The sequence below is a fragment of the Phocoena phocoena genome, chromosome 2 (genome assembly GCF_963924675.1).
Source record: "Phocoena phocoena chromosome 2, mPhoPho1.1, whole genome shotgun sequence".
NCBI classification, from domain to species: domain Eukaryota; kingdom Metazoa; phylum Chordata; class Mammalia; order Artiodactyla; family Phocoenidae; genus Phocoena; species Phocoena phocoena.
In genome coordinates, this window is record NC_089220.1 from 36,753,335 (window position 1) to 36,768,287 (window position 14,953).

At 43.9% G+C, this 14,953-nt stretch overlaps 1 protein-coding gene across 2 annotated transcripts in view; it reads right to left on the reverse strand.

Moving 5' to 3' along the window:
• MTHFD1 (methylenetetrahydrofolate dehydrogenase, cyclohydrolase and formyltetrahydrofolate synthetase 1) overlaps nucleotides 1-14,953 on the reverse strand; it is a 58,455-nt gene that overhangs the window by 29,048 nt on the left and 14,454 nt on the right. For both annotated transcript variants that reach the window (XM_065871443.1, XM_065871444.1), the window contains 6 exons: nucleotides 9,664-9,723; nucleotides 8,949-9,002; nucleotides 7,942-8,078; nucleotides 7,719-7,819; nucleotides 5,804-5,940; nucleotides 4,807-4,918 (listed from right to left, as the gene is read on the reverse strand). In XM_065871443.1, coding sequence (XP_065727515.1) covers nucleotides 4,807-4,918; nucleotides 5,804-5,940; nucleotides 7,719-7,819; nucleotides 7,942-8,078; nucleotides 8,949-9,002; nucleotides 9,664-9,723 — 601 coding nt within the window. The remainder of the gene's footprint in view (nucleotides 1-4,806; nucleotides 4,919-5,803; nucleotides 5,941-7,718; nucleotides 7,820-7,941; nucleotides 8,079-8,948; nucleotides 9,003-9,663; nucleotides 9,724-14,953) is intronic.

Consider the following 14,953-nt stretch of genomic DNA (forward strand, 5'->3'; position numbering starts at 1 on the left):
GCATTTTGTAAGCTCCAGGCATGAGCTGGAGGAACAATTCAACATCCAATTCCAAAGACGAGCAGCTACTTAAATGTATGCAAAAAGGCAAAGAATATAATTACACTCCCGTTAAAAGGATACAAGAACAACTACAAATCTTAGCAGCAAAGAATAGCTATTCAAGAGAACAAGACCCCATGATGCATCACTGCTCACTCACTCCTACACTTGGCTTCACTGCACTTCCAGGAGGGGCTGGGGACAGGGCTAGACCTTGTGGTTGGTTCTAAGGCAGGACCTCGTAAGATCTTAGCCATTTCACCTCTTTGATCAGATTGCCACAACTAAGAAAGGAAGCCTCAGGATTCAGCCAAAAAGCCAGAATTAAGCGACTTCGGCTCTAGGATCAGCTCTTTCACTAACCTCGAGTCTCCAGCCCCTGTGGGCTCCTTACTGATCAGAAGTCTAAAGGGGCAAAGAAGGATGAACACTACCTATTTCACAAGCTTGAGGAGAATCAAGTAAATTGTGTGTGTTTCTTGAGATTGAAAAAACACTCTCTGGGCTTCCCTGGTGGCGCAGTTGTTAAGAATCCGCCTGCCAATGCAGGGGACACGGGTTCGAGACCTGGTCCAGGAAGATCCCACATGCCGCGGAGCAACTAAGCCCGTGCGCCACAACTACTGAGCCTGTGCTCTAGAGCCCGTGAGCCACAGCTACTGAAGCCCACACACCTAGAGCCCGTGCTCCGCAACAGGAGAAGCCACTGTAATGAGAAGCCTGCGCACCGCAATAAAGAGTAGCCCCCGCTCGCCGCAACTAGAGAAAGCCTGCGCGCAGCAACAAAGACCCAATGCAGCCAAAAATAAATAAATTAATTTAAAAAAAAAAAAAGAAAAAACACTCTCCGAACATAAGGGTTTCTCTTCCTACCCTAGATAACATTAGATATTTTCTACATGTACTCTCAGGAGCTGGTGAACACAACCCCTTGTGATGGTTTCAGGCTTCTAGATTATAAGGCAGCAAGCTACGGCAATGGCAGAACATTTCCTCTCATAATCACTAAGGTCGTTTCAAAATGCCAGGGAAATAACGGTTGAGGGTTGCCCTTGTATGGGTTTCAATTGTCTAACACACCGAAGTTAGCTAAAAATACCCCTGTACCTCCTTCTATTTATGAATGTTAGTCACTTTCTCCGTGTGTTTCTGCACATACAGGAGACACGTCAATTACTGCACAACCTCACGCTGCACTGGGTGAGCTCAGCTCTGCTCCTTAATCAAACGCTATCAGGGCTGGCTTCAGTGCCCTCTGATGTACGTACAGGTTTCACGGAAGGTGTGATGTGGTCAGTGGAAAAGTGACTGTCTCTAAGCACATGGCTTCAGTAACCATCAAACATTTTGCTTATCTATCCCAGCCCTAGAATTTCTCTTTCATCTGGAACTATTAGTGCAAAACTAGTTAAGATCCGGCTGAGGGACTTCCCTGGCGGTTCAATGTTAGGACTCTGCGCTTCCACTCCAGGGGGCATGGGTTTATAATCCCTGGTCGGGGAACTAAGATCCCGCGAGCTGCGCGGTAGAGGAAAAAAGAAAACCCAATCCAGCTGAGCCTTGAGTCCTTCACGTGTAATTTGGGGGCCCCAATAACAGGGTCCAGTATAGAAGCCACTACGCTGGATAGGTTGAGACTGGATTGAGAGGGGTTAGGAATCTGTTCCCCCCTTTTATAACCCTTCCAAATAAAACACTATTAATCCAGCCCTTTTCAATTATCTTTAGTAAACCACCAGGAAGAACAATTTTACATGTTTCTCTGGCCAATACTTTCTGCTCTGTACTTGAATCTTAAAAAAATATTCCTCAAAAAAACCCCCAACAAAACAAAAACCCATAACAAAAAAAACACAAAAAACTACGTACCTTAATTCATCCTTAATTTGGAAAATAACTTAAGATGTTATCCCTGAAAGGACCGTGCAAACGAGTTAAATCAAAATATGAACCAAGAAGTGGCCCAGTTGTGGAAAGTGGTGTTTCAAGAATGAACATTTGAACCCTCCTACACTGTTGGTGGGAATGTAAATTGGTACAGTCACTATAGAGAACAGTATGGAAGCTTCTTAAAAAAACTAAAAATAGAGCTACCATATGATCCAGCAATCCCACTCCTGCACATATATCCAGAGAAAACCATAATTTAAAAAGACACATGCACTCCAATGTTCACTGCAGCCCTGTTTACGATAGCCAGGACATGGAAGCAACCTAAATGCCCATCAACAGAGGAATGGATAAAGAAGATGTGGTACATATATACAATGAAATACTACTCAGCCATAAAAGAGAATGAAATAATGCCATTTGCAGCAACATGGATGGACCCAGAGATTGTCATACTGAGTGAAGTAAGTCAGAGAAAGACAAATATCATGATATCACTTATATGTGGGATCTAAAAAAAGGGGTACAAATGAACTTACCTACAAAACAGAAATAGAGTTACAGATGTAGAAAACAAACTTTGGGTTACCAGGGGGTAAAAGGGGAAGTGATAAATTGGGAGACTGGGATTGACACATTCACACTATTATATATAAAATAGATAACTAATAAGGACCTACTGTATAGCACAGGGAACTCTACTCAATACTCTGTAATGGCCTATATGGGAAAAGAATCTAAAAAAGAGTGGATATATGTATATGTATGCCTGATTCACTTTGCTGTGCACCTGAAACTAACACAACATTGTAAATCAACTACACATCAATAACAATTTAAAAAAAAAAAAAAAAAAGGAATGAACACTCGCAAAGAGCAGTCCTTAGGTCCTCCCGCTCACCCTCGGATCTGTAACAGTGATCCTGCCTTCCTTGGGGAACAGTAACGATACTTATTCACCTATATCCCCAGGATCAGAAAAAGTACAGCTGACCAGGAGGAAAGGTACTGCTCTGACCTTATTCATACTTTACCTTCTACATGAGGAATAAATGTGAATAGGAGGTTAAGTTTCATGTGTAAGTCATACGAGACTCAAGAGCCCTACCCAGGTTTTTCTTCTTTCCTCTCTCAAATCCAGTCTAAAACAAAAAAAGTCAAAAGCAGAAATATGATACAGAAGATGCAAGGTTTTAAACAGAATGAGCTTGAATGTCACGTTGCAAGTACTGAAAGTAAGGAGTTGTAGGAGAGCGATTTCTTTATCACCCATCAGATAATTACACTACAAGAAAAGGAGTGATCAGTTATGAGCTACTGTCTTAAAAACATGGTACGGAGAGTGGGAGGGAGGTTAAAAACGGTGAAGGCTTGACAGTGACTCATGTTCCTGGCAGCTTAGTGACTATATTTCAAACTTGAGATGGGAGGGGAGGAAAAAGAATATTCTTGCTATAACTCTTTTTAACATTCCAACAGATATGGCTGCCAGCAGTCAGAAGGCACACGCTGGACACAGCACCTAGAGGCAGACTAGTGGAGAAAAGGCACAGGACACCAAGCATGATGACATACAATGAGAGAAACACCAAGTTCTGCGGGAGGGGAGGCAGGGAGAGAAGGATTTTCAAAGAAGGAGAGATCACCTCTTGCTGAAGGAAAATCAGACAAGGTTTGGAAGGAAGAATGGACATTCTGGACAGAGAGGAGGTGGGGAGGAAGTCACTGAAAGTGAAGATCACGGTTGCGCTTTATTCAGTTGTGTAGCCCAAGGCCTGGAGTGGTGCCTGATGCACAGAAACAGTCGCTTGATTAAAAATTGTTCCTTTTTTGAACCCACGAGGTATGTATACAAGTATTCACTGAATTGTCCTTTCAGATTTTACATTTGAAAACTTCATGAGGAAAAGAACAGCCTGCCCCACTAAAGATGCAGGCAGAGGGGCAGCAAAGTACAAACAGGCATGTGCAGGAGAGCATGTGGCCCATTTTACGACAGTTTAAGACAGGTATTCACAAAGTGTGTGTAAGAGAGAAGGCCACAGAGGTGGCTGAAACTAGTATGGGGCTAAGGAGTCTGGCAGGTAACATGGAAGAAAGAGGCTCACAGGTCCACATCAAGACCCATAAACATGGCAAGAGTGCACAGATGGATCTGAGTGGGAGTCAGCTGGCGGTAGGGAGACCAGGGAGAAATTTAGAGCAGTGCATCCAGCAGAGAGGGTGACTCTCAGTGGTGACACTGAGAACAGAGAAGAAAGGGAAAAAACTCATAAAATTTAAAAACGGATCCATACATGGAACGACTGGGAGGGAAACTAAAAGGTTTCAGACTTGTGGGAAGGAAGAATGGTGATGATATCACTAACCAAAACGGCGCAGTGAGGAGTAACTTAGGGACGAGGATACAAGGACAGTTTTGGACATGACTATAATGTTGGCTTTATCCTTGACCTAGAAACAGCCCAGGCCAAACATCTTTGCAAAGCCCTAACTAGAGGACTCTTGACACAATGTGTCCCTCTCCTGGAGTCTCACAGTGCTTTGCAAAGATCACACTATATTTTAACCATCCTTTGTTAAAATCCATCTCTACGTGATGATAGAGCGAGAAATCATCTTGCCTCCTCTCCCACCCTCTCCCTGGACAAGGTCATCTTGGACTGCACGGCACGGCACAGTGGCTAAAATCACAGGCTCCTCCTGCAAGGGGCAACTATGCCCTCTACTAACTTCATGCCCCCATGGGTAGGCTGATCACTCTAAACCTTAGCACTGCAAGCCTAAAATGGGACAAGGGGTTCTCGCTTGGGCTTCATCTTCCTCTGCCCAGCCCGCCTCCAGAAACCACCTTTTTCCCCCAGCAACACTCACCTGGGACATAATTGATTCCACAGTCGATGACTATTGCCCCAGGTTTGATCCATTCCCCTTTCACCATTTCAGGCTGGCCAGTTGCAACTACCAGGATGTCACCTTTACTTACCTAGGGAAAGACAGTTCTGACTTCAGAAACTAAAACAGTGAAACATAAAAAAAATCTAGAAGTGGAAAGGACATCCGTAAGCTTTGTATGAAATTCTTCACTGTCGTCAGCTATTTTATGCAGGCCACACACTGTCTCTGACAGCTCTTCATATACTGTGCTCATTCCTACACACGTCAAAACCTCCCCTTTCACTAGATATTTTACTGAATGGGGAACCTGATGAGAACCTTTGAGACAGGGAGGAGTACAGGCTTGGAGCCACAGGCCTGGGACAACGTCCCTGAATTACATGACACCTGGAGACTGCCCCCTCTTCCCCAGAATGTGGGGACCACCACCTTCAGCAGAGCATTGCTTGGGGAGGATTAAAGAGGTGCTGGGCCTCTCTTCTGGTCTGTCGCCACATTTAAGAGACTGCACTGTCAATGGGATGATTCCTGGGAGTCATTCCTGGGAATTCCTGGGCTCAGGAATCTGATGCAGGGGACAAGAACAAGCTGTGACCGAGGTCACAAGACCACTGTCCATAACCTGCTCTGGACACCTCCACCTCTGAGACCACCCACTGTCGCATACGTGGGATCTGGCTGCTGTGGGTCAATCCCAGTTCCTATACTGCTAACCCCTATATCTACCATGAGATGGACTGGCACAGAAAGAAAACAGTCCAAACAAAAATCTGCATAGACTTGGACAAGTTTTAAATTTGAATTTGTTTCTTCATCTTGTAAAACAGACAAGAATCACAGAATTGTTAGAGGGGTTAAATGCGGCAATGAGGTAATGAAGTACATGGCACTTGAATATGAACCATCCCCATTAGGCAAGAACCCCTGCCACACGCAGGAACGGGCATGCAAACGTGTGCGCGCGACCCCTTACCTCCTCGCCTAGGTGGGCAGTCTTGGAGTGGCAGGTGGTCACTGTGGCGTGGCTCCACAGAAGCAGGTCATGCATTGGGGCACCAACTATTTTACTGCGCCCGACCACCACAGCGTGCCTTCCAGCGATCTGCACCCCTGAAAGGAGAGCCAGCGTGCATCAGAGAACTGGGGGAAGCTGCCCTCCTTCGCATGCCACCTAAATGGGAGAACTCAGGACAGGTGCACAAAAGCAGGTTCTTAGCATCAAAAAGCAATCTTCCTAAAACCATCCCTTCGTTGGCTACTCAGGGTTTCAGCTACAAGTTGGGACTTGTACATGTGTCCTTCTTGCTGTGGGTTTCTGAGAGGAGCTTAAGCCAAGATCCATTCATCGAGCCATAGGAGAGTGGGGAGAAAACCTACACTCAAATCAGAAAGAAACCCTGACATACAGCTAAACAGCCATATGGCAGAAGAGGACATATTACATTACATGGGAAAAACAGTTATAAGAAACAGGGTGAACGTAATGGGGTGGAGGGAAATTAGATTAGTGTCAGTAACTCTTTAGTTCCTCATCCAAATTTCTCTTTTGGCTTAGGGCCTGAGCCACAGGGTTATTTGCAGGGAAGTGATAAAGGGGAACTTAACTATAGTAAAAAATTTTCTTTTTGTTTACTGAGCACCCATTCTTCTGGCATTATCCCAATGTCCTTTTCAGGACTGACATACTCTCCTCAGTAGAGATGGTGTGGGTGAACACCCAAGAGTGAACAAGTGACCATATTTCATCCCCTGGACAATGAGATCCATCCCATGACTCTTAGGCACAAGGATGCAACAGGCTGGAGCTGCTCGGGGCCACCAAGTAGAGCTCAGAACGAGCCACCACGCAAAGGGGAGCAGAAATAAGGTCCTGAGGACTCTACTGAGCCCTTCTACCCAGCCCCACTGAAGCGAACTCTTCCTTAAGGCAGTTTGTGTTTAAACTGTGCTTCTTGTGTAACATTAACTCTATCCGAAAAAGGCAAGTTTCTATATAATGCTAACATCATGAACATCTAGAAGTAAAGCCCTCAAAGTGTGAAGTGTTTAGAAGGTAACTTTCTATACTTTTTAGGGTACAGTAAAGGACCTGAAGCTGCATTAGGGCAAATGGTTGCTTCAATATCAACAAGAGGAGGTGGGGAGCCTACAGCTGCCACGGCTCATGGGATTTTTTCTATCAAGTTGGAACACACTGTGTGCTAAACATGCCGTAGAGTATAAATTTTGCTGTAAGACTGAACAATAATAGCTGTCCGAAGGCTTACAGATTGACCTTTCCTTGCCAGCCACAGAAAGTTTTCACGTACGTTAGCTAACACTTTCCACTTTAAATTTCTGATCCACTTCTTTTAAACAGGGCACACTTCCTTGTAAAAAGTAACCTCTGCTAACAAGTATTCATGATGAAATTAAAATACCAAGAGGCTGACTAGGTAACAGGGTAATACAGCCAATTATCCAAGGAATCCATTTCCTAGATCTACAAGGGTGACTCGGGGCCCATTCTGGGATTCAGACTTTTCACTCTGCACCCTACAGACTATCTGAATCTTTATTATCATATAGGTTACTTTTTCACACAAAATAAATTGCTTTGAACTCAAATAACTCTGAGTTCAAATCTTGGCTCTGCTGCCTCTTGGACAAATTACTCAATCTCTCTGAGGATGTCTTCTCAGCTATTAAACAATAAGAATACCTACCTACTTCATAGGGTTGTTGAGAAAATTGAGAATTTAGGTAAAGAAGCCCCTAGCACACAGGTCCTGTGCCAATCAGGCCTACTTATTTAGGGCTCACTTATATAGGTGTATCTCCCCTATACCTCTGAAGGTCAAGACCAGGCTCCATGAAATGGTGCTTTGTTTTTGTCTGTTTGTTTTTACCTGTCTCCTTGATGAGTTCCAAGCATCCTTTGGGTGTACAAGGGATGAAACAGTCATTTAGGTCACCTCTAGCAAGTTTTCCAGCACTGATGCTAGTCAATCTAAAACAAGGAAAGTGATAGGTGTCTTTACTCTTTAGAACCAAAATGATGTGTTCCTGAAGTAGAAATAATATTATAGTCGCAATCATGCAATATGGTACAGAAAGCCAAGTCACACTCACCCGTCCACATCCTTTTCGGGTGCAATAGCATTGACCAATGCTTCAGTGTTAATGGGATTCTCTGAATCTAAAGGTAGCTGCACTATGAAACCATGCACATTGAGGTCTTCATTCAAAGATGTAATGCACTTTAACACCTAAAAATATTACCACATACAACTTATATACCACATAGAAATCAACAGGGTGGAGAAACACTTTCCAAGTCAGAAGTCCCATTTTCCCCCCGAGAGTTTAACTGTAGTCCTCTCAGAATGTACCTTGCCTTGGATCCTGAGAGCAACTCTACCTTAACACAGAATGTAACCTTCAGGTGTCTTGCAAGAAATCCAACAAACAAAAGAGCTAAGAACTTTAATAAACTATTACTGCAACAGTAAAATCCATGGTACCATCACCCAAGTCAAGATTTCTGTGATGACAGAAATGTTCTGTAATTTGTACCTTACAATAGTGGCTACTAAAATACTTGAAATGTGGCTTGGTTCAACTGAGGAACAGAATTTTAAACTTTATTTCATTTTAATTAAATGACCACATGGGGTTAGTGGCTATCCTGCTGGACAATGCAGATGTAGAACATTTCCACGACCTCAGGAAGTCCCTTTTCCCTCCTGCCGCTTCCCAGTTAATCCCCCACAGTTCTGACTTTACTAACCCATGATCTGTTCTGCCTATTCTTGAACATCACAGAAATGAAATATACATTTCATTTTTCAAGTGCAGGTAACAACAGGACAGTGATCAGTTTTCAATGAACATCGCAGGTGATTTGCAAACAAATGATACAGCAATCACACTGTGAGTACCAAACATTCATACCTAGCACTGCCCCATTTACTCTGTGGGTATTTTCAAAGATTTCCTGAAGGCTGAGTCTGTGAAGAAAGAACTACCTGGAGGTTTCTTGTATGCTGAATGCATCAGTCCCTAAAGTTGCACTAAACTAAAACCAGAGAGGAAAGCACTTCAGCTGCCCTCTTAACAGTTGATTCTTAACAGCTCACCTCAGATTCTGTGGCCGTTCGCGGTAACTTAATGTGCGTGGCTTTGATCCCAATCTGCAAGAATGAACATTTAAAACAGGTGCATGGCAAAAGGACTTGAGACATGGGCCCATTTCTTCTACAGATGTGACTAAGACAAACCAGGAGGTGGCAGGCATCATTTCACCCTCATATATCCTGAAGAACAAGTCTCTCACTTTGACCCATCCATCGTTTACTTGTTAACTGTCACCACGGCACTTAAGCAGTTTTATGTCCACTATTCCTGCTCTTTATTTGTTTTTTGTTTTGTTTTGCTTTTGCGGTGTGCGGGCCTCTCCCGTCGCGGAGCACAGGCTCCGGACGCGCAGGATCAGCGGCCATGGCTCACGGGCCCAGCCTCTCCACGGCACGTGGGATCCTCCCGGACCGGGGCACGAACCCGTGTCCCCTGCATCGGCAGGCGGACTCTCAACCACTGCGCCACCAGGGAAGCCCTATTCCTGCTCTTTAGAAGCAAGCAGATCACTGATTAGAAAACATTCCAGGGCAAACCAGAGGCTGAAGCTCTGTCACCCATTTCTAACTTGCGAAATACATAAACTGAAGTCTGCTGTGGGCGATAAAAGTTTTTGTGGGGGGAGCACAAAGGGGAAGGGGTGGCAGATAGGACCTGGGGAGGGGGAGGGGTAAGAGTGGAGGGCGGGGGCATTGGTGCCGCTGTTCTGGGCTTTACCTCTTCAGCAGCCTTCAGCTTCACATTTATATAAAGATTAGAATCATCTCTGTTGCCGACCTAGAAAAATAAAAACATGCAAATCAGACGATTAGGGAAAGGCAAAGTGTATGGAAAAGCTTCTAAAATTTTATTTTTGATAAAAGGAATATTTAATCACGAGACTCCTGTTAGGGTGGACCTAATCCTAGCTCACACGGAAGAGACGCCCACGCCAGGCAAAGGGCAGTCTGCTGCCCTCAAGACAGAGGAGAAGCACGCAGAAGCCAAATCCCCTGCCCCACCATGCTAGGTCTCACTATGTTCCCTGTTTCTTTAATCATGGACATATTTAGTTTTCCATTGTAATCATTTATCTAAAATTTTCCTTTACAAATATTTTTCCACGTTTCGGTGGTTGACATTTGTCCTTTTCAAAGTTGAAACATCCTCTCGGGGTGATATGCCACAATAAGTTTGGTTTCTCCCAAAACTGCAGAGGGAAAAACGGTACGTCCTTGACACCAAAGGTAACTGATGCATGGTTGCTTTAAACAGGACAACTGTGGAGAAAGAATCTGGCCCTAGGAACAGAGTATCTCCAGGTCTGGTCACGCTGATGCTGTTACTGGAAGCTCCGCTCAGGCTCACAGAACACAGCCTTACTCTTAGCTGCAGGTGTCCTTTATAGAGAAGTCTCAGTTTTGCCAGTGCTAATTTGAATTTCAAGAGCCAGATGAATGCAGTGAGGGGAATTTGATTTTTCTATGGGTTATGTGCACCTAAGTGCATTAGGTGCTTCCTGTGGGGCTTCCCTAGAATTTTAGTGCCTCTCATGTTTCGTTTTCATCATTTTATATATATGACCTCTGCCCCTATCATCCAATCTTCATTGATTCAGTTACCAGATTTAATACACTCTGGGATTTTTAGATCAAAGTAGGAAACAGAGTACTGTTTTTTCATTTTTATTAATATTGTAAACAAAGAATTTTGCCTGCCATTTAGTTCTATAAGGATCAAGTCATTAGCCCCTGCAGTTGCTGACCTGCAAGTACACCCTGAAAGGAATTCAGGGTGCAGCATTCCATGTTTTGGAATATACGGGCCCCTTAGATAGTTCAAATGCATGTCTTAGGAAGAATTTCAATGACCCCAGATTCTTGCATCTTCCCACACACAGAAAAGCCCTAAAAGTATTAACTGAGGGGACTTCCCTGGTGGTGCAGTGGTTAAGAATCCACCTGCCAATGCAGGGGACATGGGTTTGAGCCCTGGTCTGGGAAGATTCCACATGCGGCAGAGCAGCTAAGCCTGTGAGCCACAACTACTGAGCCTGCGCTCTAGAGCCAGCGAGCCACAACTACTAAGCTCGTGTGCCACTACTGAAGCGCACGCACCTAGAGCCCATGCTCCGCAACAAGAGAAACCACTGCAATGAGAAGCCTGTGCACCACAACGAAGAGTAGCCCCCACTCACCACAACTAGAGAAAGCCCACGTGCAGCAGCGAAGCCTGACACAGCCAAAATTTAAACAAATGAATAAATAAATTTATTTTTTAAAAAAAGTATTAACTGAGATAGCTGATCCTGTGACCAGCAGTAGGCTTTCACTGAGATCTTGACTGCCTGTATCTCCCAGCCCAAATTCACACACACACACACATTATCTATATACTGGCTCCTCCCCTACCTCTTTGGAACAGCTTCTCTGAGCAATTAGAGACTGTCACTGTCTCCTAGGCTATAGCACTCAGTAAGACACTGAATAAACTCAACTCACAGCTCTCACGTGGTACGCTTTTTAAGTTGACAATATTTATAACTACAATTAGTTATTACGACTTAACTCGGAGATTAAATGGTTTTATCACTCACTGCCGGTTTTTTTTTTTATATAAATTACAACTTCTCTGTTCTATACTTTATCTTCACCTCTCATGTAGCTAAATGCAACTGTAAGTCACTTTTCCAGGAATGGCGTGTGGGCATTTTCCTGAGTCTGTATGCACCTGAAAATATTTCTCTGCTGTCTTTGCACTTGAAGGCACGTTTGGCTGAGTTTGGAGTCATGACATTTTCCTTCAGAGTTGCTGTCTTTGGCATCTAGTGTGACAGAAGTCTGAAGTCTTTTGTTGTTGTTCCTTTATAGGTAACTTTTCTGTCTGAATGTTTCTGAAGGAATTTTTCTGAAACTCCAAAACTACCACCAGTTTTTTAGCAGAAAGCTTAACAGTTATGAGCATATGTCAAAATCTTACTGTAATCCTAATGCAAAGAAAAAGACCTCTTAAGATCCAGTTCAAATATTCTCATCTAGGCATTTCATAGGGAAAAATGGTTATATAATCATTGATGGACTGGATGCAAAAAGAATGTTTAGTTGAAGAACAGTAGATTCTTGACTGACAGGCAAGTGGGTGGATGGCCTACTGGTTTCCCAGAACAAATCTTAATCCCATTATAGTTTATTAAAAAAAAAAAAATCACTTAAGCATTTTATCAGAAATACCAATTTCTTCCTTGAAGGAGGTGAATTACATCATCCAAAGAAGGTCCTATTGAGACAGAAAAGGAAGTGGGCAGGGCACAACCATTATAAGAATGACACAACCATTAAGAACAGGATACCACAAAAATTGGCTAGAACACATTAGGTCCAAAATGGCGGAAGAGTCTACTTCCAGTGGACCTTGAGCCTCATTATACACTCATTGTAATACATTAGCACATGCTAAATGACACACCCATGGGTGCCATGACAGTTCCGAGGCTGACCATAAAAGGCCCAAAAGCAGCATGATGGCCCAATTCCTGGAAGTCCCTGCCCCTCCTCCAAAATACCTGGACTAAACCTCCCACTTGTTTGCCTATGAAATTACCCAGCCCATAAAAACTAGCCACCCCCACACCACGGAACCACTCTCTCTTTTTAAGATGGCCTACACTGTCTATGGAACGTGTATCTCTCTAAATAAACTTGCTTTCACTTCACTATGGCTCACTCTTGAATTCTTTCCTATGCAAGGCCAAGGACCCTCACCTGGCGGCCTGTCTGAGGGACTCACCTGAGACCTGGGATATGACCATCCTCTTGTGCCCCATTTTTCCTACAACACTATCTTGGAACAAGTTAGGGATTTTTTTTTTTTTTTTTTTTTTTACACCAGGAATCTACAAACTGTTTCTGTAAAGGGCCAGGCAGCATATATTTTAGGTTTTTCAGGCCACATACTCTGTCATACCTTCTTTTTTAACCATTTACAACCTGAGCAGTTTTGGACATGGGCCACAGCTTACCAATCCCTGTTTTACACCATAAAATATCTTGGGTATTGGTCTACTGATTAACTTTTCTTCTGCTCCAGGAGCCTTTTGTAAACATTCAGGCCAACTGAGTTTATTTTTTTTGTTTTGTCCATATCTTTTGTGAGGACTGAATAATTTACTATCTATAAAGCGCTTTAGGGCTTCCCTGGTGGTGCAGTGGTTAAGAATCTGCCCGCCAATGCCCGCAAGCCACAACTACTGAGCCTGTGCTCTGCAACAAGAGAAGCCACCACAATCGCACACCGCCAAGGAAGAGTAGCCCCTGCTCGCTGCAACTAGAGAAAAGCCCATGCGCAGCAACGTAGACCCGACACAGCCAAAAATAAATAAATTTATAAAAAGCACTTTAAATAATACCTGGTAGGAAGCAAATGTTATTATATTATTAATAACTATTTTATGGAAATACAGCCTCATTTGTATCTCTTTTTTTTTTTAATTTTTATTCATTTTTGGGCTGCGCTGCGTCTTCGTTGTGGTGCATGGGCTTCTCATTGTGGTGGTTTCTCTTGTTGCAGAGAATGGGCTCTAGGTGTGTGGGCTTCAATAGTTGTGGCTTGTGGGCTCCAGAGCACAGGCTCAGTAGTTGTGGCACACGGGTTTAGTTGCTCCGCAGCATGTGGGATCTTCCCAGACCAGGGCTCAAACCCATGTCCCCTGCATTGGCAGGTGGATTCTTAACCACTGCACCACCAGGGGAGTCCATCATTTGTATCTCTTGTGATGAAAAGCCAAGTCTTAATTTCCATTAAATATTTAACTATTTGTAAGTTATCAGTCCGCTGTTTTAAAAGAAATTCCAACTTGTAGGTATATATGCCTGGACCAGATCCTGAATACCCTTAATACAATGCTAATGAATTAGAAAAACGAATGGGAAAAGCAAATTGATTTTGGAGACAGATAGAGCTGGGTTCATATCCAGACTCAGTACCTTCAGGTCTGTGGCTTTGTGCAAGCTACCCAAGATCTCTGACCACCAGTTACTGTTACTGAACACAAGTTAGGGTGCTCCAGGCACAGTGAGGCCAAACAAACTGAAATGTCGGAGTTTGGAGCAAAGAAAGGTTTATTGCAGGGCCAAGCAAGGAGAATGGGTGGCTTGTACTCTAAAACCCCAAACTCCCTGATGGTTTTGAGGGAAATGCTTTTATAGGCAAAATTTGGGTTGAGGGCTATAGGGTATGTGACTTTCTTTTGATTGGTTGATGGTGAGGTAACAGGGCTGTATTCCAGGAATCTTGTGCTCAGCCTGTAGTGGCCATCCTCCACCTGGGGGTCTCAGTTCTTCAGAAGAACTCAAAGATATTGTTATGTATATTCCCTGAGGAGGAACTAGGACCCTGCCCCAAGGCTGTGCTACACCACTGTTTCTAGACTGTTCCTCCCATGTTTCTGCATCCCCTCCCTTCCCTGATTAGCAACTGTTTGAACCTGTCCTATGGAACTCAGGGAAGGTCAAGGAGGCTGAATGAAGCCTATTTCCAACAAACAAGATATGGGGGACACAGGAAGGATTTGTACCAGGGAGGGCCCCACAGGGTCCTGCTCGGTTTCATACATCTCCCATCTTGTTGGGGTAGTATAAAAATCAGAACCACTAGTAATATATACAAATCATTTGAACTACAGTAGTCACTCTACATAAGCAGTACTGTTGTTCCTTCTGTAAAGGATGGGGAGAGTGGGTGTAGCTGGATGGATTGTGATCAGATTTGCATTTTGACAAGGGCTACATTTGCAGTTAAAAGGACTGAAAGCATCCAGATCAGAAGCCTGTAAGCAGTTGACCAGTGGCCCAGAGGGAGGGAGCAGTAGAAATCAAAAGGAGGGAAGATATCCCAAGAGCTTATGAGAGGCATTACCAATAGGACCTTAGTCCCTAAGGGGATGTAGAGAGCAGGGAGATGCCCAAAAGAGACAGCTCAGGTTTCTAGTTTGAGTGTGTGGGAAAATGGTGGTGCCTGTCACCAGGATGGA